Here is a 24684-nt window from a genome sequence, read left to right as displayed (position 1 = left end):
CTTGTATTAATGTCAAATTAACATCTTTGAAATGTTTATCATATCTTTTAAATATTTATGTTTCGTACTGCAGATTTTTTAAACAATAAACAAGATAAAACAAAAGGAACAACATGAAATGCATTTAATACCATTAATGGAGAAACTACAGTAGCTGGAAGTTTTCCAAAATTAAGTGCTCCTTTCACATCATGCTGAAAACCCACCCCAAATATGGAACTGCCAAGCTGATTACCCTGTAACATGTGTAAACTTATATTATACATGTTGTACAATTGCCAAGTCGGTCAATAATGTAAGTAACTTTATTGTTAGCCCATTCTCAAGTTCACAGGGAATCAGCTTGACTGTTCCATAGTTAAAAACTTACTAAACTTAAATAAGTATATACCTAACTTTTCACTATCTGTGTGGTTGACCACCAGGTTCTTCAACGTTCTTTATAAGATAAATTCTCCAGTGGGAATGTTGGACAGCCGAGTACCCAAATCAGCCACGACACGATTCCTTCTTTTAATATCGAAATAACATTGGTGATTTAAAATTGTATTTTCTTTTTTTTTTTCATGATAGACATGATAGATAGTATTTACTTTAAACTTAAGAAGTACCCAAATCATCCTTTTTTTTATGTACATCATGCACATGGTAATGAATCATAAATAAAATATGAATATGACATGTACTTAAACATACAAATTTTACTAAATTTTACTGAATAAAGTGTATACTTTTCTTTTTGAAAACAAAAATGTACATTGCTTAAAATTTCAGTAGAACGCTAAAAGATATTATATATGATTGATATGCAAACTTATATATATCAGCTTTTATAAGTTATTTTGCTCTTATAGTTGACTGAACGATTTGGGTACAGTGGATAATTTGGGTACTCCTTCCATGTGTTTGATAAGGTCCTTGTTATTATAGTTTTGAGACATAGATTTTTCCTAAAGTACACATTTGCATTAAATTTTTGACTTCCTTAACAAGAATAAAGTTAATGGAATCCATGTGCAATACTAGTCTAAAGCATGTGAAATTCTATTCATTGCTGACAGTGTTAAAATACAGCCTTCATTTTTTATTAGCTTTCAGCATGTACAGAAAATTTTCAGAAAATATACATATTTCCTGATGTGTTTAATTTTCACTGACAATCTCTAAAGTGAAGTTCAAGGGTTTTATCTTAAATATTCCAATGCAAATTTGCAGATTGAACTATTCTATTTAATAAAAAGCAACAATCGTTTTTGCTTAATCATATCTAAAGCACTTGAAATTCTTTAGTGTAACATCAAAATTTTATGTAAATAATTGTGATATCCAGTAATCATGGTAATGGCAGACATTTAGCTATCATGAAAATTGCCTTGAACTACGGTACATTGGCTAGACTTATCCAACTTCAAATACAACATACATTTTATATCTTACAGATACTCTTTAATACTGTCTTGGTTTAGGACAGATTAATTTTTGATTGAGATAGACTTTGATCTTACCTACGAAGAAAGAGTCTGCAACACTATCATCCACTTCTGTTTCTATTTTGATTTCCATAGTATCTGATGATGAATGTGCTGAGTTCTGAGATATGTTTATATTGTCAATGTTTGCATGTAATGCTATCGGTACGGCTGAACTTGAAGTAGAAGTTTGTTGTGAATAAGGTAATTTTTGTTCACTTATGTTTGACTGACGTGAATGTTGCTCACTAATAGTCTGACGTGAATGTTGCTCACTCATAGTCTGACGTGAATGTTGCTCACTAAAACTACTAGAATGATCACTTTCTTGGATTTTAGGAGGCTGCTGCTGCTGCATCGGAGGAGGACGAACATCCGACTGACCTGATGATTGCCTTGTCTGAGACTGAGACCCAGAGATATCTGTCCGTATTTCATTGAACTGTACTGCTTGTGCAATCATTTCATCCAAATTTGCCAGGTTTGAGGGTGCAACTAATGGTGGCGGTGGTGCACCTAAAGCAAATTTTCTGTTGGTGAAAGTCGGTGGAATATTTCTTGATGGTGATGACATATAACTTGATGAGAATGTTGGAGTAGTGACAGATGAGGTGGTTGTATATATTGCTGTACCCATCGATAATGATGGTCTATTTTTAGGTTTTTGAACTGGACGAATGTTTGCATGTACAACGGGAGTACTTGTTTTATTGATATTTGATGTAATAAACATTTTTTCAGTAGGTGATGGCACATCTATTTCTATAACATCATCTTGTCTATTTTTGTCTCTCTCGACCAGAATATTTGGCGATTTTTCGTGATAAGAGGTGTTTTGATAACTTTTTTTATGTGACATATCAACATCCGGTGGTCGTAACATCCTTGCTGAGTTTTGCTTTCTATTTATTTCCGCATGTGACAAATCAATGATGCCAACTTCACCTCTCACGCTTTCTGATTCTTCCATTGGCTGTACATTTTTCATTTCCCTTGTGACATTTCTGTGGCCTGTTGGAGAAGCGTGGATGTCGGAATAAAAATGTCCATCATTAGAATGCTTATTACACGTTCTACAAGGTGCTGGGATAGGTGCTACATCACTCGTTGAGTCTTCTTCTTCTATCCACTTAGGTTTAGTCTTTGTATGATGATCTATGTACAAAATTAAATCAAGAATAATACAATACAATTTACTCAATTGTAATCAATACCTGACATGGTGATACATGTATATATATATGATATATTTACTTGTTCATTAGTTTCTTAATTTCCTTACTAGGAACATAACTTTTCTGTGTTTTACTGGGAGTTAAATTTTAACTCCATATTTTGGCTTATTAAATGCAGTGCATATTTTTGTGTATTTCAAGCATAATCTTGTCAATATTTAGCACAACATTTTCTGATTGCATAATTTTTACCCGTACATTTTTCATTGTTGATTTTACCACCACATTTGTAGTCAGGTAGTTGTGATGCAAAAGCCAATTTGATCACATCTATATCTTCATGGTACTTTTGAGTTTTACATTTCAAGATTTTTCTGTAAAAATAAAATAACCTTACTGGATAAAGGCTTTTTGGTGTTATATTTTTAAATGTGATGCTTAGATATCTCATAGTCTCAGAAAAGATTCTCCAGTAAGCTTGTAAATTGTGCAATAGATGTACATGTGATGCTATAATTTCTAGTATCAAGATGGTGTATTTGTATTTCAAAATTCCCTGTTTTATATAATACCAGGATGCAATTGAGATTTTTTGGAGATAACACTATATCAGTAACCTGTGATTTTAAAATCATAAAACTACCATGTAAAAGGAGAAGATCTTACCTTTTTTAACTTGCTATTTCATAATGCACAGGCATGACAGGAATGAAAACTCTCAAAATTGTGGCCCAAGCAATATTTTCGGTGGCCCAGTGTTAAATGATCAAGTAAAAATGTACCAAAAATTAGTAGCCAAGCTCAAATTTTTGGAGCCATGAGCTACTGGGCTCCTGATAGTTTCCTTCCCAGAACCCAGATCTGAATCATTTCCCAGTGAAAAGTGACGATGCTTTCAACTGATCTTCTGCTCCTGCTTAATCAACCATTTATCTTAATGAACATGAGGAAATGTCTCATTAGACTTTACATTTAACTAAAAGGGTTGACATGGTTGACATTTATGTAAGTTTTTCAGTCATCTAACAGAACTTAAATATAATAACCTGAAATTCCTTTAAAAAGCTATGGTATTATATTTCTAAATACCTGTAATCCATTCTTAGGGTCTCACTAGCACACCAGTGAAGGTCATGAAAAATATTTAACAGAAAAGAATTTACCAACTTCCTCCTTCATGTCCTTCCTTCAGAGCAAACAACATACCTAAGACCATGTATCCTTTAATCTTAAACTCTGACAATTTGAGATCCAGCCACATGACAAACTGAGTAAGGGTCCATGGTTGAGCCTCCTTCACTAGTCCAGAAAAATCCTCCTTAATCTTACATAAATCAATCATTTCTGTTATTTATGTCTGTACTTGTATCTATAAAAAAAAATGATCTTATATTAATACTATTGTTATATTATAAGACAAGGATGCAACTGAAAACAGGGATTTTTAAACAACTTTTTTCAACTAAAGTTTAAGACTTGTTTTTGAAAAGTAGTAAATGTAGTATCTAAAAAAAATAATGTTATACACATATGCACTTTCACGGTACTACAATCTGTCGATACCTATATATTTTGGCATTGCACAAGGTCATGTTTTTCTCTGCCTGTTAATGACATCTTTACACTTAATCCATTGGACGTTGGATGTGTACTGATTGGTATTTTAATCTTAGATACATGATTTTTTTTATTAGTTATTTGCTTTGAACTAGCTGTCAGTAACTGTGAGTACTCACAGATCTGTACTTTTGTGTCTTTCTTGTTGTTAGAGATGTATAAATACCTTTCTGCTTTGTATTGATCTGATGAGTTAAGTCATTTTCAACTGATTTTTATAGTTTGTCCTTATGTCATGTATGTTGTGTTGTAACACCACTGTCCCAGGTTAGGGCGAGGGTTGAGTGCTCACAAACATGTTTAACCCCGCCACATTCTGTATGTGCCTGTCCCAAGTCAGGAGCCTGTAGTTCAGTGATTGTCGTTGGTTCATGTTTGTCATATTTGATTTTCATAAATTGTTTTGTTATTAATTAAATTGTTTCATATTTTTCATGTCAGGGCCTTTAATAGCCGACTATACGGTATGGGTTTTCTCATTGTTGAAGGCCATACGGTTGCTTACAATTGCTTACATCCACTTTATTTGAACATTGGTGGATAGTTGTCTCATTGGCAATTGTACCACATCTCCTTATTTTTATATTTACATTAATTCTATTGTTATATATTATAAGACATGGATGCAATTGAAAACTGCAATTTTTCTTAAAACTTGTTTCAGTTACTGTTTAGACTTGTTTTTGAAATTAATCTATTTCATCCAAACATAGAGTCTTTCAATTTAAACAATTGAAATATGGTGATGTACAAATTTTCAACAACAGAAAACCCCTTGATGTCAGGAAGCAAGTTCATGTGATAGCGACTTCTAACAGAGACCATTGTAAGATTGGGTAGGTATGTAACAGGTAACACAAGATCATATGATCATGATGATCAAGAAATTTTAATGAAAATATTTGTATTACAGCCAAAACAAGTGAATCTGCGAGCTACTGCTCACTGATGATACCCCCGCTGCAACTGGATAATTTTAATAGTGTAAAAATATGTAAGTGTTCAGTAAACAGGAAGTTGTTGAGTGATGAATCTGAAAAGGCATCACACGGTATAGCTGACTTATATAAACCCTGAAACCAAATTTCAGAAATCCTTATTATGTAGTTCCTGAGAAAGATGCGATGAAAAATATTCATGGGACAGACGGAAGGACAGATGGACGGACGGACAGACAGAGGTAAAACAGTAGAGTTTTATCCCTAAGACATTCAAATCTTTTTACTTATATAAGTAAAACAGTGTTTTATTTTCTTCTTTTCTTGAAACAATGATCTTATAAGATTTTTTTGCTTATATAAGTAAAAAAGTCTTATATTTTCTTCTTTTCTTGAATTTCTCTTGACGACAGTGATCTTATAGAGTGTTTAATTTTCTGTCATTAACAGCTGTTCTTATATATATAATTACTATTCATAAAAGTAGAATTTCATGGACAACAAAAATCTCATTTGTCTGTTATCTTCAAAATACTGCTCATTCACAAGCTCGCCAGGGAGCAATTTTTGAAGGCCTTGTGCAGTTGCGTTAAAACATCTTTGTGCAATAGATATCTTTGTTTAGTTTTTGAGATTAAAGGTTTAACTCTAGTTAATAAATAATTAGCAAACAATAAAAATTTTGTTAAGGCAAGATTTGACCTCCCAAAACTAGAGAATTTAAGGGGTTGTAAAAAAAAATTACTTGTATAAGTAAATTTTTGGAGAAGATTAAGGGGAGATTATTCAAACATTGAAAGTAAAATATTGATTGATTGATTGGTGTTTAATGCCACTTTCAACACTATTGTGCTATTTGGTGGCGGTCAGTTTTTTATTGGTGGAGGAAGCTGGGGTGCCTTAGTTTTCCTACCGAAGGTTGTGGATTTCTCTAACAATCCTATTTAATTAAGATTGGAGCCAAGTGCACCTACACGAGTGGGTTTCAAACTCACAACCTCAGTGTTGACTGGCCAGTGATTACAGTAATTAATTGCATAATTCAGTTCATTGCATAATTTTCTCCTGCAAAAAATCATTTTCCATTCATCTAATGTTAAATTATTCGGTTATCTGTATAGCCTAACAAGTGGCCTTTCGGTTAATTGCATAGAAAATAATCGACAGCTAGATATGCTTAGTTAAAACTGACAAGATTTTTAACCGGAAAAGGCAATTTAATAAGTATATTTTTCTTGAATGCATTTTTATTTTTCGTTATTATTTCATATTCACTTTTATGTTGTTTAAATAAAGTTTTAAAACAGTTTCTTTTGTGATTATTGATTAATAACTCTCACTGTGTACAGGTAAATTTGTTTCCCTTGTTCTATTTTAAGCCTCAAGGTCTTAAAAATGTCAAACAGATAATTGTTGTAAAAACACGACCATTCTCTCTCAAAAGGTGTTAATTATGGATTGGACTTCAAACATTATCCGTACAATACATTCCGAATGAATTAAAATAAAAACAATGACTCCTGCCAATTAGCTATCAATGACCATTCTACAAATGTATCATGTGTATGTGCACACTCGTATTTCAGTTTGGGGTGAATTGTTTTCCGGTTAAACATTACAGGGAATTAATATATGGTTGAAGATTTATATATGTCAAACATTTATCTTCTATAATTGTTGAAAAGAGCATTTTCTTCTGATTATTATATTTTGTATCCCAGATAAAGGAAACGTCGGAACGCAAAAAAACTAAAACAAAATGCAAAATGAAATGTGTTCATAAACTAAAATGAAAGAATCAAAAGACAATAACATATCTAACATCAGACATACAACTTTTATTAGAACAAATCATCATTCAATACTTTGCAAGTGGATCACGTCTCTTCGTCTTTCTTCAGGGATTTTCCTTTACATGTTTACTGTGATGTTATTTGACTATGTTATTTAGCATTTCGGATACTATGTATGTAAAGCATACTCCGCTTAATTGCATAATTTTGTATGACAAATAGGCTATGCAAATAACTGGAATCGACTGTACCATGATAAAGTTGAGGTGTTTATTTATTATACCCTCTTCTACAGACTCTATAAGCTTCTTTTTTTTAAACATTTATGTATCTATAATCTAGGTCGTGTCATGCCTTGTAATTTTTCCAGGTGCACAAGTTTGTATGTAACTCAGAGAGAATTTGTGGTGTAAACACATCAATATTTGTCAAAACTTTATGATGAACCTTATAAAAGATCCAAAACAAAGCGGCTGTGTTTTGTCAGGGGAAGGGAGACAACTACACGATAACGTAACGCATGAGTGAAAAGCCTTTGTCTCCTTGTGCATAAATGTATGCAATTTCCTGTCCAGCATATTCTTTGACTATTCAATTATTGCATGGATAGAATAAGACATTACCTAAAATAATAACGTAATTCAGACTTGTTATCAGTCTGTAAGAACGCGATAAACACTTGTACAGCTTCCTTTTTCTAGATGTCGCTACAATCAGGGGTGAACTGTTTCCCTGTCAGATATTACGTGAACTCGTCCCACTAAGACGACCTAATTCTGGACAAGTCATTAACATACTGCGCCACAAGTCAATGAGTCAATGAGAATAACTTTAAATTTGAAATCTTAAAAAGTAGGTAAATAATGATAATAAATTTATATGGTTATTTACATTAGAAAAAAAAGTCTCTGCTATTTAGCTGCAACGGTGCTTCCTTTGACTTAGACGATATATGTATTACCGCCCTAGCTTCATTTCACGGTTAAAATAGATCAAAATAGCTGTGCTAGGGGAGTACCCCTTGTAGCTCAGTTGAAACTTAATGTACCAGAAGAAGCGGTTTCGAACCTCGGCTGGAACAGTGGTAAATTTTCAGTCTACTGGTGACACAGAACAGTTTTATAAAGATATTTAAATTATGAATAGATATGAATAATTTGACAGCAACCCAACAACACACACACCAAGGGCAAACGACACGTAGAGGTGAACACACGGTCCGGCTTCATCAATTGATAGGTGTCTTTAGTATGTGTCAAATTATAATTGCCCCTACTCCAGGAAAGTATATATTGAATATAAAAAATGGACTATCAAAGTTGAAAAATCGTCACGCCTGTTTATCAAATTCATTAGTATGATGATTGTCAGGGGAACAGTGATTCTAATATATATCAAGGTCTAAAAAATTACGTCGATGTTGCTGAGATTACTATTATATATAGGTGTCTCATGATTTAGTAAGAATAATTTCAGGTCGATAAATTTCATTATACTTGAAGTAGGTAAGTAAGTAAATAAAACATTATCTTGATTCGACATATTGACAAATAATTGAAACATAAGCTCTCATGAGCTTTTCATCGAATATAAAACATATACAATAACAAATAAAACAAAGCATGCAGCATGTAAATGAATAGTTATAAAAACAGAACCACGGCAACTTTTAACACTGAAAGCATACATGAGGCACTAAGATAGATATTTATAAAAATTTACAACTAAAATCTGGCCAGTAGATGATATAAAGTAACTTGAACAGTATTTTTTTGTAATTACTAAAAAATAAGAAAAAAAAATTACATGCAAACTTTATATGAAGCATGCATGAAATGCATGAACATGTATCAAAATTACCTGCAGGCAGAGCAAAAGCAGTCAGAACCACCCCAGGACTGAATCAGACTTTTAAAATAAAAATAAATAAAGTGGTCTTGTAAAGTGGTTAAGATGAAGACATAATCTTTCAATCAGTTTAATCGAGGTCTGGAGCTGGCATGTCAGTAACTGCTAGTAGTCCTTTGTTGATTTATGTATCATTGTCATTTTGCTTAGTTTCTTCTGTTACCTATTCTGACATCGAACTCGGACTTCTTTTTAAACTGAGTTTTACTGTGCGTATTGCTGTGTTTGTTTATTCTACATTGGCTAGAGGTATAAGGGGGGGGGGGGGGGGGGGTAGTCTTGTGTGTTTTTTTAAATTTTGGTTCATTTGTATGTTTCGGAGTTTAGTGTGACGTCCATTTTCGCTGCGCTGACTGACTAGTACACATTTTTGTTTAGGGGCCAGCTGAAGCCCGCCTCCGGGTGCGGGATTTTCTTGCTGTGTTGAAGACCCATTGGTGGACTTGGGCTGAGACATTCCCCTTTTCCATTCTCAATTTTATTGTAAACTATTCCATTAAAGAAGCAGCAAAGCTAAGAGAATTCTTACCATATGCGATAGTTCTAATCGGTGGTACATGTATTTTCTTTCAAGATGCCTAGTTACTGTATCTAAAAGAATATTTTGTGTGATTAATATGAAGGAAATTTTGTAAACATAAAGGAACCAAATTAATCAATATTTTGTAAGTCAAAAGTGCCATTGTCCTGATGAGGACGAAAATGCACTTTCTTGTATTCTTCACTGTTTTTTTTTTTGTGTAAAAAAAGCCACCCAAAGGGCAAAAAATAAAAATCACTTCTAATAAAAACTTATGAAGGTATGTAAAATTGTAGTTTTGTTTAATCTGGTTAGATAGGATCCGATTCTCTTGAAAAGATTCAGCTGTTGTGATGCTTGTCTACAGAAGTTATACTTGTATTTGCATAAAATTAAAGTTGGTAATCAATATCAATTCCATGTAACTTGACGGTTTTTTTACATATTGAATTTTTTGCAATGGTTTTTTTTTCTCCCAAAAGCAATAATCTGAAATTTATCAGGATTTACCTGCATCTTATTTTCTTTGAATTTCTCAACCAGCGCTTGAGAAAAAATTAAAAACAACATTTTCCAAAAGACCAAAAAAGTGAAAAAGTATAGTTTAACAAAACGCATTTGACTAACAGGTCGAACAACAAATGTTCTTAAACCCTGCTGACTGCCATTGGCAATTGCCAAATAAACGGATCACCGATGTAATTAATGGATCTTAATTATAAATTTAATTCTAAACAGAAACAATAAACTTGCGGAAAAGATGGTATACCGCAAACAAAAGGTGCAAAGGTTTTTGTACACCATATCCGGATTTCGACAATTAATGCCTCTTCAGTGATGTTAGGAATCGAAACGGTATTTGGAAAGCCATACAATTTATCTCAATTTAGGATAGACTCTTGAATTTTGAGGAGTCAAACTAGGATGAACGGATCATATAAACCCGAAGGCAAATATAATACAAGCCCAAACGAAAAAATATAAACAAGTCTAAATTGAAAACAACATTCAAACCTATGATTGTGTTGGATAAAAACCGCAATTTTTATACGTGTGCATGCAAAACAAATTTCTTGTTAGAGGGGTCTAAATACAGCACAAACAACATTTTCCAAAAGACCAAAAAAGTGATGTAATGTAACATATCAACAATAACAATACAAATAAGCACAAGCAATTAATGGATTTAGAAGATAAATTGGCCGACATCTATTTTAGCCAAAAATGAATCCATTTGCGCTAATGTTAATTCTGCGCCGCTTCATTCTAAAAACTATAGGTTTCATTTGCTCCAATGCTGATTCTGCGCCACTTCATTTTAAAAACTATAGGTTTCATTTGCGCCAATAAAACAATCATACGCGTACGATCGCTATATAATTAAATGAATAGACTAAATGAAATGCAATCCTTTGTCAAAGATTATGAATTTGTGTAAAACGCTTATGTCTAAACTGATTTACGACAAAGTCCAGAATGATAAAATATGATATGAAATATCTGTAAAATATTAAAACACAGTAAACCAATAGAATTGATAAAATGCTGTTTAAAAACAAATTTCACATTGCACAGTCAGTGCATAGTTCTGTCATATATTCCCGAGGCTCACGAAGACACCTGCCGTGTCTTACTTTTTTTATCTAAAATTGTTCCGAAAGTTTTTGTGGTAATTGTTGTGTCCCCTGTAACGATAGTTACTGCATGTTGGAATAATAATGTTCTTTTATTTTTTCCCGAAGTCTCGTAGCTTATTGATTTTATTTTCCATATGTGCCTTTTCGCCTTCCAATATGAACAACATGATGAATTGCTGGTAAATTACGTCACATCTCTGGTCATACATCTTAGAACTGTACTACTTCCAGGTCAGACACGCGCTGTGGAAGTGCCTTGGTATCTGTTGTCTCTTTTGGACGTTGTTTCTTTAACTCGTCATGCTCTATAATTACACTGGTATGATTTTGAGACAGTTCGTTAAACTTTTTTTCGTAATAAACGCTTTTGATTTTAAACTCTTTCTGAATGCACTCGGTCATGCCTGAGTCTCTAGTTATCTAGGAATTCCTTATAATAGTTTAAGCTCGGAAAAAAGTCAATGAGTTTAACTTTATTAAGTTCCGTGCAAGGGAAAACTGACATCGCTTTCTGTTCTTTAAATTTTCTCATCCTTTCCTGCATCTCGACGTAATTTTGATTTTACTTTAAGTTTAACAGATGCGAGTTTCGTCTACAAAAGATTCGATCATCAGTGACGCTCGAATCAAAACAGTTCAAATGAGCCAAATGAAGTACGAAGTTGAAGAGGATTGAGGACCCAAAATTCTAAAAGATTTGGCCAAGTAAGGTAATCTATTCCTGTGGTATAGCACTGTTGCAGTCATCTCAGGTTGCTTGGTCAGACACTGTAAAATATTATCCTTTTTCAGTGGTAATTAATTTTTGAAAATAATTAACCCCCTTTTTACGAACATACTTATATAAACCTTCGAAATAGTAACACATATATCTATAGAATTTAAAAAAAAAAACACACAACCGAAACGACTTTACCAATGAAGGCCGAACTCAGTCTGGTAGTATGGTCTAAACGATTGCGCCGAACGAATTAAACCACTATACTGCATGATGGCCAGTTATGTTGCAGAAACGTCTTGCCCCTGGCAAGTTAACCCAGACATGGCTCCAAACAAAAACCCTTAAATTTAAGCAATTTTGAAGCTATTGTAAAAAATCTAATTCACCTTTATTTGATACAAGCTGGGCGAAACGATTCACTTTTGGGGCGAATTTTACATAGAGCGAACGATAGGGGGCGAAACAACCCGTTACCGCCCCAAACTAATAGGGAACCAGTTATGCATACCTAATAAGGCGTTAAACCCTTCATCTATGAACGAAGTATGTATTCACGTATAAAGACAATAACGACAACATTAACACCATGACCTCATTTCAGTTAAATTGCTATCCATGATTATATATAAAGCAAAATATTTGAAGGCACTGACAACATGGCAAATAATTTCATTCTGCCAGATTTCTCAAGGGGAGATAAGTAAAGTTGAAAAAAACAAAGGTTATTTTGTTAACCGGGAATCTTCGCGATCTCCAAGCTATTGCGGGACTGCATTTCACAATGTTTTCTTATTGTAACTTGTAACTTAATTTGGTTGATTAGCTCCCCTTTATAAATCTACACACAGTGCACACATAGTCACAGGAACCTGCCTCTGAAAAAATACCTATATTGTCGATGATTGCAAGTTCGCTATGCTTGCAAGTTCGTGACATTTGGGGATTTCCACTTTATTTGTGACGTCATGCATAAGTATTTATCATCGGCAACGTGCTACTTCAAAAAAAATTAACCGTATATTTTGCATTGCATTTTTACTAATATCGGCTTGAAAAAGAGAAGTTGTGTATGTTCTTGCATATTATTTGTTTAAACGTCTATTTCCACTATGACTGTTTTGCTCCTATCCTAGAATTTCGTTAAATTCTTGGGAAAATCCTTTCAGCAATGTTTTGGACATCTCAACAATGAGTCATCATCTATTTTTAGGTTATGTGGCGCTCTTTTTCTTTTTTTAAGGCCAAGGGTATTATTTTTCAAAGTTTGTATGTGAGCGGATTTTTTAAGATCAGAAAATGATTTGATTTATTTTGATAAAAAAAAACCTATGGAATATTGCCTCGTAAAATAAATTTAATCATATGGTATTGAGTGCAAATTGAATCGGAATCGGGTCACAATACGAAACATAGACAGATTGACCATGTTTCTGAAGCTATTCATAAATAAAGTGTATCAGACTGTTTGCAAATAAATAAAGAATATTTACATTCACAGTGGATAATAGTTGCTCCAAGGTTGTGATTTTTTTCTTCCGTTTCGAGTTAGGGTAACGAACTTCCAATCATCGAGGATATACCAATATACAGTGGGAAATCTAGTGACTGAGAACTATATAAAATTCACTCTTCTTATGAAAAAGTCAAGAAAATCAATAATAAAGCAATGGCGGTAATGATACTAATCAAAAGTATTTCTAAAAAACAATAGTACATTTTAAAGAAATTGTTTGTTAAACTGTGTTACAAAATGTATTTGAGATATACATGCACTGTGATACATGATGTTACCAAGCTCCTATAGCCTGCTGTGCTCATTGTTTGCTATTTGAAGAGGGAAATGATATTAAACAAAGTCTATTTAAAATTTTCCTTTTTTTTTGCAAAGAATTCCGCTCAAGCCAGTGCTAGGGGCTGTCTTAAACTTGCAGTGAGGTGAGAGTTTTTGTGCTGCATGTTGAGGGCCTCACTGTGATTTGAGATGAAGAACTGCAATAAAAGCACTGTTCCTTTGCTTTTTGTGTGTTTTTTTTTTTGCTGTGCATATATATACTGATTTTGTGTCATGGATGGATACCCCATATCCTTTGTTTTTCTATTAAATGGAGATTTTGTTTTTATAAAAACTATTTTTACTATTTACCAGAAAGTTTTCTCATCAATTTATAATTAATAGCAACCTTGCTAAAACAGTACAAACATTGAAAAGATCAAGTTTTCAGTGCTTACAGGGGAGGTAATATTTTGTTACTGGATTTCCCACTGTATAAGAAATATCAGAAGGTACCAACTCACATTTTTGAAAAATGACAGTGGTCGTGAACTTTTTGTTATATTTGGATTCTGCCCTTGTCTATCCTGCTGAAATTTGTTATGTCGTAATTGATCCACATTAAATTATCTACAAAGTGATGTATGATATGCTTATTTCTGTTCTCAGAATCATTCGTAGCAGGCCTTCCAAGTAGGTCAACCTGACTGTAAATTATTTTGTTTTTCACAGCCTAATTTGTTACCCAGGTGAAATGTACTAATATCCATCATGTAATAGAAAGAAAAAAGATGTGGTATGACTGCCAATGAGACAATATATATCCGTCATGTCCATTCTAACTAATTTGCTAGCTTCTTTGGATGTGATAGATATTTGGGCATTATAATTATGAAAAACCCAGTAATATAGAAAGTTCCATTCATAATGATTGATTTTCACCAAATTCAGATTTTATGTCAATACATAATTAAGGCCTCTACAAGACACAATTCTTGTTGAAATTTTTATATAAATATTAATCATATTGATAGAACTTACCTGTATTAACTGTATGTTACACTACAAACACTTGAGTATTGCACAGGGCCAAAAATAAAATGAAAATTGTTTGATGTTGCCTACCTACCCACCTACCGGTAAAATGCATCCTACCGGAAATTTTTTACATGTTTAATGACACAAATCGTTTCAAATTTTTAAAAAAGTTTTTTTCTTGTTCTAACGTTGTTTTTTTTTGTCCAAAACATGAAACTTATGTTGTTGACCAAAAAAAAAAAAAATTTCTACCTATCTATCCAACCCTAGAAGGCATGGGTAGGCAACATCAAACAAAGAATTGAACGAATACAAACACTTGAGTATTGCGCAGTAGACATCATGATAACTTGAGTTGTTACTTTTGATGAAATTAACATTTTTCGTTGTAACATTTATTTTCAGCAGTTTGATATGTAAACAGTATCCATCATGATTGATCTAAGTAAAATAAAGGAAGATTTTTCTGTACTGGTAAAGGAGGCTCAACCATGGACCCTTACTCAGTTTGTCATGTGGCTGGACCTCAAATTGTCAGAGTTCAAGATTAAAGGATACATGGTCTTAGGTACATTTTAGATTTATCTAAGGTGAAATTATCACGAATTTTTGCAGCCACTTTTGCAATTCTCTTACAGTTGGTGTTAAATTTTTGAAGCGTTTTATTGTTAATGATTTAAAAACTTCAAAGAAAGTTTACCTTAGTTGTCTTTCTTACATTGCATCAGTAAAATTACATTCAAAATAACCTTTATTATGTGGCACACAGTGCAACCAAAATTACACTAGCTAAGAATGCTGTGGCACAGTGCAGCCAAAATTACATTAGCAAAGGATGCCATGGCACAGTGCAACCAAAATTACACTAACAAAGGCTGACATGCATGGCACAGTGCAACCAAAATTACACTAGCAAAGAATGCTGTTGCACAGTACAACCAAAATTACACTAACAAAGGCTGCCATGGCACAGTGCACTTAAAATTACATTAACAACCAAAATTACACTCATAATGGTTGGTGTGGCAAAGTGGTAGAGAAATTACAGTAATAAAGGCTGCAATAACACAATGCAACCAAAATAACAATAACAAAGGATGCCGTGGCACAGTGCACCACAAATAACAATACATGTAGTAAAGGCTCTTATCGACAGTAATACAAAATTACATAAACAAAGACGGCCATGGCACAATGCAACCAAAAGTATGCTAACAAAGGCTGACATGGCATAATGCAACCAAAAGTACACTAACAAAGGCTGACATGGCACAATGCTACCAAAAGTATGCTAACAAAGGCTGACATGGCACAATGCAACTAAAATTGCAATAACAAACGATGCCATAGAAAAGTGTAACCAAAGTATGATGGATTTGTACATTGTACAAGTGTATTAATTGTTCTCATCTTAAGAATTCATCTCCTCTTTATAATAATGTGCACCCCATGCCAATTTAGTCATCAAAATAAAAGTTTATTATTTGTAAGTTTTAATGTTGCAATTGACATTGATATTTTATGAATTTTATATTTGATAGATAATTTATTTGAATGCTTAACTTTACATCTATAGGCTATTAAAAGTATCACACATTGTAAAGAAGTGAATATTTATCTTTCAGTATTCATATGATACCAGCATTATTTTCCTGATTGAGACAATATTATACAAAAATGCAATTAGGAAAGATTTATATTTGAATTAACATATATATATATAAAGTATCTGTGTGATAATATATTTGAAATTAGTTTTGTTTTTACAGATCATAATATCAAGACTAAACCAAAGTGGTTGATAGAAGACAATATTTCTGGTGATATAACCCCAAGTCCAGCACCATGTCAAAATTGTAATAAACCAAGACGTGAGGAAAGACAATTTTATTCTGATATTCATGCATCTCCATCTGAGCTACAGTATAGGACTGTTACAAAAAATGCTTCTGACAATTCTCAGCAACAGTTACAAGATGACACAAGTATTCGAGGAGAAGTTGGAATTATTGATTTATCAGATGGAATAGCACAGAGAAAAAATAATAATCAAACATCAGGAAGAACTGAAAATATTCAAGTTCAAAGTTATAGACAACTTTCTTCACATGATTATCACATGGGAGAAAAAGAATCAAATTTTCAAAAAAGTGAAAAACGGCCACGGCCAGAAGTCATAGAAATAGACGCTCCGTCGCCACAAGAGAAACGTTTCATTTCAGGATCTAAATCATTTCAAAAGACCAGCACACCAGTAACAAGTCCTCGTGTCTTACACAAACCTAAAAATAGACAATCATTATCAATGGGAACAGCTATATATACATCTACATCATCAACAACCACACCTACTTTCTCAACTAGTTATTCAATGTCTACACAAAGAAGTGCTCAGTCTAACAGGAACTATGCTCTTGGAGCACCACCCGTTACATCTAATGCTTTCTCAACGTCAACAAACTTATCAGACTTTCAGAATCTGGAAAAATTAATTGCACAGACTAGCCAATACAATGAATCACTTACATCCCATAATATTCTGCCGTCTGGTGTTTTAGAACAACCTAAAGGATTTGGTAATTCTCTGGGGCACCGACAACCATCACAAGTTAGTGTAGCGGAGCCTCAAAACAGTTTTGGACAGTCTACTTTTAGTGATATTAACATACAACCAACTAGCTTTAGTGATACTGTCGCAGATCAGTCCCATTCACAGTTTACTATTACTACTAACCAAGAACAGAACTTATATAATCCCCAAAGTGAAGCCGTTCCAGTGGCTCTCCATGTTATCAATAGAGAAAATTCTGTTGGATCGGTACCATCTACGTCAGATATTACTGAAATCAAAATTGAATCAGATTCAGAGGACAATGTGAACGATTCAGTTTTAACAGGTAGGTCTGTCACAGAATAGAAGTTCCTTCATAATATAAGTTCCAAATGGAAACAATATTCTGGAATATTATTTCCACTGGAATAAATATTACACATGTTACAGTAAATGTTCCTAACGGAATAAATGGTATAGAATGTATGTACCAACAGGAACAGATATTGTGACATTGTTTATAACAAAGTTTCCATAGGAACTTCTGTTAGGCGGAACAAATATACGTTGACAGGTCTGTTCACCACTTCACCTGAGATACTTAAAATTCAAAGACAAATTCAAGAGCAAGAGGAAGAAGATAAAGATGTTGAGTCCTGTTGATTTGTGTGGGGAGGGGGACATGCTCTTTGGTTAACCTCCTTAATCATGTTAATATACATTTCTAGCCATGTTTTTAATTGGAAATTACATAATTGACTCTATCTATAGCTTCCATTAGGAGATTACTTTTGTGTTACATGAACTGGGCCAGGGTTGGCAAAGTTCAACTGGCTACAGTGTCCACAGTTATTTCAATCCCAAACAGTTTTTGGCAGTATATATACATGATATAGAGAATGACTCTGGTCAATGGCAGTTGGTCAAATAGTTTCAAATGCATCATACTAATTAGACTATTCCTGATCTTTTCTACAGTGCTCCTCAGGTTATTTATGGTTTATGAATTGTTGTAATAATGATGTAAAGTAGCTATTTAGGGATTTTTATGACCCACCTAGGGGCATTATGTTTTTCGGTCTGTTCGTCCGTTCATTTGTTCGTTCGTCTGTCTGTCCCTCTTCAGGTTAAAGTTTTTCAGGTTTAAGTTTTTGGTCAAGGTAGTTTTTGATGAAGTAGAAGTCCAATCAACTTGAATTAGTACACATGTTCCCTATGATATGATCTTTCTAATTTTAATGCCAAATTAGAGTTTTGACCCCAATTTCACGGTCCACTGAACATAGAAAATGATAGTGTACTATGGACACATTCTTGTTCTTTCTCATTTGTATTTTCCCTGGCAAATGATGGCTGTTGAACATATATGTCACCTTAACAAGCCTCCCTTAGATCAATTTAGGAAAAGTTATCTATGTGTTTATGAATAACATGAATAAAGCTGGATTCATATATATACACTTTCTAAAAAAAAACCAAACACGATACATGTACTATGTGGGTTATTTTCCCTTAGATCTTACTGCCTATTATTTTTCTTGATCATGGACAGGACTTGATACACTAAAATATTAGGCAATGACATCATGTATCAATGCAGCAACGTCACACGCTCATGTCCATCCGCGTCAATTGATCAATGAAATGCATGCGGCTTCATTCATACAACCGAATAACTTCACAATGCTATGTACACATAAATAGTTTTTCTTACTATTTCATTTTATTTAATATTTTGATCAACATACTGTTAATACAAATTGCTGATAAAAATAATGTCAAATAGTTTGAATGATATTGTATACAAGTTTGAATATGAAGAAGTGGTCATTTAAAACTCATTCAAATTTTTCTTTGAACATTTTGAAATGGGATAAGAAAATAATTTTCTTTTTGCAGATGCAAGCCTTGCAAGTATATCACAACCATCATTAATGGACACACTACCAGACTCACAGCAGCCTTTACAAAGTCAATCACAGTCCTTTGCTGAAGAGCCTGGAGGCCTCCCTAAACAAGGTTTAGTGGACCCAGAAACGGCCAAAGCATATCAGGTACTTTTGACCCTTGCTCTGTTTATATCTGATAATTAATCTTACAACAATTCATCTTAAAGATATATTGCCGCGATATATCCTTTTTTTGCTGAAGTGGCGTAAAGCAACCAACAATCAATCATCAATCTTAGATGGTTGAATTGATGTTTAATATGCAGTGGCAAATATTACTTGTTTATCATGCTTCACTTTATCTCAGTCGCTACATTATTCTCGTATCATCATTTCATGGCTCTGAGAAGTGAACAGAACTTATCAACGACGTCACAATGTATGAAGAGTGTGAAGAAAAGTAATCAGTGACGTCACAATGTTTAAATAGATGCTATCAAGTTTATTTTTGTAACGGTCTAAGGGAAGGAGAAATGACCAGAAATAGCCCAATAAACAGATTATCCGGTTTTCTGTGAATAGATATTGTAAAATATCAGCCTCAAGCCGCAATATGAACCTTTTCGGCAAGTGAGCAAGAACATGTAAATTTGATATGAATATAAGTCTTGCTTTGTCAGTCAGGGGTACTACTTGTACAAGTAATTTTTATTTACTTGAAGAAGTAATATTAATATACTTATATAAGTAAATTTGTAGGATACTTATACAAGTGTATTTTATTTACTTGTATAGGTAAAAGAAAAATTGGCTTAGTTATGTCCCTTAGACATTCAGATTTTTTTACTTATATAAGTGAAAAAGTCATCCTATCTTCTTTTCTTGAATTCTTAGGACTTCTTTGCTCTAATAGAATTTTAAATTGTCTGTCCTTTGCAGATGTCTTAACTAATTATTTAAGTGTAATTTCATGGACAATGAAAATCTCATTTGTCTGATATCTTCAGAACACTGCTCATTTACAAGCCCCCAAGGAGCAATTTTGAAGGCCTTGCGCAAATACTTAAGATCTTTGCGCAATCAGTTTCTTTGTTGAATTAATGAGATGAAACATTGAACTCTAATAAAAAATTATGAGCTAACCTGGGAAAATCATTAAAGAGATATAGGAAGATGTGGTATGAGTGCCAATGAGACAACTCTCCATCCAAGTTACAATTTATAAAAGTAAACCATTATAGGTCAAGGTATGGCCTTCAACACGGAGTGTTGGCTCACACCGAACAGCAAGCTATAAAGGGCCCCAAAAAATTACTATTGTAAAACCATTCAAACGGAAAAAACCATTAAAGGCATGGTTTTTACATCTCAAAACTTGAGAATTTTTGTGGGATTGTAAAAAAAATTTACTTATACAATTAGTTTTTGAGAAAATTAAGGGGAGATTATTCAAACATTATAATTAACTTATATAAGTATATTTTTTTTTACTTCTTCAAGTAAATAAAGATTACTTGTACAAGTAGTACCCCTGACTGTTTGTAATAGACAGACAACCTGAGACAGATTTTTAACATGCTTGTTCACAAGGTAACAGTCTGCAGGAACATATGTCACAATATACTACTCTTACTCCTAAATGCCTTGAAATTGAATTAGCAAAGAAGCAGCAAATACCCATTTTCAAATCTTTGGTATGACCTGTCTGGTGAGCAAACCCATGAACTCCTCAACACTAAGTAAACATGCAACCATGAGCCTGCTGACACCAAGGTTGTTACCAGTACATGACATCTTATAACAATTATTTCATAAACAACGCGTTATTACATTTTTGTCCTTTATACTTATGTCTATTTCCTTTTCTTCTGCATTTAAAAATTTTCTCCTGCTATTCTTGATATTCTTATGTTCCAGAAAATCTTTTGTTTTTGTTACTGTGGATTCACTTATTTTCGTGGGTACCAATTTTCGTGGATTAAGGAAAACTTACATGTACGTGGATATTTAATTTCGTGGTTATGCTGAAGTCTGCATACAAGCCTATAAAACATTTGTTATTCGTTGAACATTTAATTTCGTGGTTCACCTGTACCCACGAAATCCATGAAAATTGGTATCCAACGAATAATAATGAATCCACAGTAAAATAAATATATTTTTATAGAATATGTTTATGTAAATGTATTTTCAGATGGTTGAATTGGTCAATGGCAGTGGTGTTTATGTATTTGATAAAAACATTCAGCAAGCATTTAAAGTAGGAGCAGAGAGTCAAACTGGAACATACAGTGGAGAAAAAATGGCTCGATATCTTCTAAATGTATTCTGGTCAAGGAAAGAATTGGTTGGTGCTACATTGTCTAAAGCTGGACGAGGGAAGAAAATTTTAAACCAACAAATAATAGAGGCCATTCTAGGTAATTATCCATTTTCTTTATTGTTGGCTTGGTTTGTTGGAAAATACATGGGACCTGACTTCATGAAAGGAACTCTCTTTTCACCATGGCTATAAGCCAGGGTTAGCTTTTGCCATCACTTTGTGTCTGTCGTCTGTCTGTCTGTTAACTTTTTACATTTTAATTTTCATACGACCGCAAAAAAATTTTGGTGGTCGTATATTGGTATAAAATTGGCGTCATCGTCGTCATCGTCCGAAGACACATTGGTTTTCGCACTCTAACTTTAGTTTACGTGAATGGATCTCTATGAAATTTTACCATAAGGTTCAATACCACAAAAGAAAGGTTGGGATTGATTTTGGGGGTTATGGTACCAACAGTTAAGGAATTAGGGGCCAAAAAGGGGCCAAAAATAAGCATTTTTGTAACTTCCAGACATAACTTGTGTGTTAGTGTATGGATCTCTCTGACATTGTACCACAAGGTTCCATTTCACAAAGGGAATGCTGGGATTGATTTTGGGGGTTATTGCCTCATAATTTTAGGAATTAGGGGCCAAAAAAGGGGCAAAAAACAAGCATTTTTCTAGTTTCATGACAATAACTTGTGTGTAAGTGTATGAATCTTTATGAAATTGTACTAAAAGGTTCCATATCTCAAAGGGAAAGCTGGAATTGAGTTTGGGGGTAATTGCCCAAAACGTTTAGGAATAAGGGGCCAAAAAGGGGCCAAAAATAAGCATTTTTCTAGTTTCCAGACTATAACTTGTGTTCAAGTGTATGGATCTCTCTGAAATTGAAGTGCAAGGTACCATACCAGAAAGGGAAGGCTGGGATTGATTTTGGGGGTAATTGCCTCACAATTTTAGGAATTAGGGGCAAAAAAACAAACATTTTTCTAGTTTCCGGACAATAACTTGTGTATAAGTGTATGGATCTTTATGAAATTGTACTACAAGGTTCCATATCACAAAGGGAAAGCTGGGTTTGAGTTTGGGGGTAATTGCCCTAAACGTTAAGGAATTAGGGGCCAAAAAGGGGCCAAAAAACAAGCATTTTTCAGACAATGACTTGTGTTCAAGTGTATCGATCTCTCTGAAATTGTACTGCAAGGTACCATACCACCAAGGGAAGGCTGGGATTGAGTTTGGGGGTGATGAATCATAAGGGGGTTCAAAAAATTTGGGGGGGGGGGATTTTTTTTTTTTCCTTTTTTTTCTTTAAAATTTTCCTTTTTAAATTGGTTATTTCTGATATATATATAAAAGCAAATAATAATGATATGGTTTGAATAGGTAAATTAAAATTTTTTAAGTTCTTAGACCACATTCATTCTGTGACAGAAACCTATGCTGTCTCAAATATTTAATTACAATCCAAATTTAGTGCTGCATCAAGCTTGAATGTTGTGTCCATACTTGCCCAACTGTTCAGGGTTCGACCTCTGCGGTCATATCAAGCTGCGCCCAGCAGAGCATTTTATTTTCTCTGAAACCACATAACACATAGCACCAAACTTGCTAGCAATGTTCCTGGGAAGATCTGGTTCAGAATTTATTGTTTTGGTTCTGATCTAATTTTACATGGCTGTTGTGCCGATAGTGTGTTCTGATTGGTTGAAATTTCAAAAATCTTCTTGTCATAACCACAAGACAATATGAATGTCTACTGATAGGAATGTTACTTAGATGGTCCTCTACCAAATTTGTAATTTTGGTGATGATTGGAAACCTTTACTAAAAATAGAAAAATATTGCAAAAAATCATTTAATTATCTTCACTTTGACTTGCCTCATGACCCTGTCTGCCAACCAAGATGGCCACCACTGAAAATAAAACTTAATACAAATTTAGGGTTGTATTTTGTGACAAGACTTGAAATGACAAGTACTATTGAGCTATATGACCATAATAAATTTAAATTAAAGGGGCCCTTCAGGGAAAACTGCATACCTGGTTTAAGAACTTCATTTTCAAATTTTGGATTGATGGTCAAAGTATTTGTTTTTTTTGGAGAAGCACAACATATTCTTAAATTAGCAGCTGGATTGAGTTCAAATGATTGAAACTATTTTTAATCAGTCAGAGCTCTGACATAAACTGAAGCCTGAATTTTCTGACTAATAGTAGTCAGAATGTTTGGTGTCATTAGTTACCTCCCATTATTTTTTAAACAAAAACCAATTTCTACAATTCAGATGAGATATCATGCCATTTTTTTCCGTCTCAACAAAGATATTTAAAATTTTACAAGTCAAAATATAACCTAAAATGTCTATCTTTTTGGGCCATGAACCCATTTTAAAAGTTAAGCATCTACATAACCATTTTAAAAACACTTTTTATCAACAAAAAATATGAATTAGACCCTTAAAAAACTAAATCATGTGTAATTAACCATTTTATTTAAGTATGTATTTGTGATAAATTGGGGGAAAATGTTATGTACCATTAGTAGAGTTACTTGAAAACCAGCATGTAAAGATAGATTTTGATATTGTAAGCATCATACACATGTTCATTGTTATTTATTGAGTAGGTTTGCTATAAATCTTAAAATACTGATAATTTCACAATCCACTGAACAGTGTCTGACCTAAATAAGTCTGGCACATTCTGACTTTATCAAGTCTTAAAATGCCATCACTCCTTTGTAAAAAATGCATAATCTGACTTGCATGAGTCTTTGTAGATACTGACATGTTTATGTCAGAGCTCTGATTGTTTATTATTTAACATAACCTTAAGACATCACTTGGCAGTCATCAATTATATTTTCTTCTCTGACACCACTGGACTCATTTGAACCTATTTTGACCCCAGTCAGTCTAAGGGTGTTTAGGTTTAAACTGTTTAACATTTTACCTGTTTACCTTTTAATTTATTACCGAATAGAATGCTTCTTTTTGTAATTATACCCCCGCTTTAAAAAAGTGGGGGTATACTGTTTTACCTCTGTCTGTCCGTCCATCCATCCGCCAGTCCATCCGTCAGTCCGTCCATCCGTCCCATAAATATTTTTCGTTGCAGCTTTCTCAGGAACTGCATCATAAGGATTTCTGAAATTGGTTTCAGGGTTTATATATAAGTCAGCTATAGCGTGTGATGCGTTTTCAGATTCATCACTCAACAACTTCCTGTTTACCCAAATATTTGGGCGGGGGTATCATCAGTGAGCAGTAGCTCGCAGTTTCACTTGTTTTGTTGGCCTAGTCAAAACATTGACAAAAACACATTTTGTATGAAGACATATGGA

At 33.5% G+C, this 24684-nt stretch overlaps 2 protein-coding genes across 35 annotated transcripts in view; one reads left to right on the top strand and one right to left on the bottom strand.

Annotated features, from left to right (window-relative positions):
* LOC127730005 (uncharacterized) overlaps positions 1–7711 on the bottom strand; it is a 38562-nt gene extending 30851 nt beyond the window's left edge. For all 19 annotated transcript variants that reach the window (XM_052238023.1, XM_052238024.1, XM_052238026.1 and 16 more), the window contains exons 1-3: positions 7616–7711; positions 3851–4013; positions 1506–2624 (exon numbers count right to left, since the gene is read on the bottom strand). In XM_052238023.1, the coding sequence (XP_052093983.1) occupies positions 1506–2624; positions 3851–3986 (1255 nt within the window). In that variant the 5' untranslated portion in view covers positions 3987–4013; positions 7616–7711. The remainder of the gene's footprint in view (positions 1–1505; positions 2625–3850; positions 4014–7615) is intronic.
* Positions 7712–12266: 4555 nt separating this feature from the next.
* The window catches only part of LOC127730008 (uncharacterized), a 49367-nt gene continuing 36949 nt past the window's right edge, over positions 12267–24684 (top strand). For all 16 annotated transcript variants that reach the window (XM_052238035.1, XM_052238044.1, XM_052238049.1 and 13 more), the window contains exons 1-5: positions 12267–12321; positions 14993–15155; positions 16357–17484; positions 19038–19192; positions 21222–21447. In XM_052238035.1, coding sequence (XP_052093995.1) covers positions 15020–15155; positions 16357–17484; positions 19038–19192; positions 21222–21447 — 1645 coding nt within the window. In that variant the 5' untranslated portion in view covers positions 12267–12321; positions 14993–15019. The remainder of the gene's footprint in view (positions 12322–14992; positions 15156–16356; positions 17485–19037; positions 19193–21221; positions 21448–24684) is intronic.

This window comes from Mytilus californianus, unplaced genomic scaffold (assembly GCF_021869535.1).
Source record: "Mytilus californianus isolate M0D057914Y unplaced genomic scaffold, xbMytCali1.0.p SCAF_2, whole genome shotgun sequence".
In the NCBI taxonomy this organism is placed as follows: Eukaryota; Metazoa; Mollusca; class Bivalvia; order Mytilida; family Mytilidae; genus Mytilus; species Mytilus californianus.
Note: the sequence above shows the minus strand (reverse complement) of the source record. Positions and strands in the feature narration are given on the sequence as shown.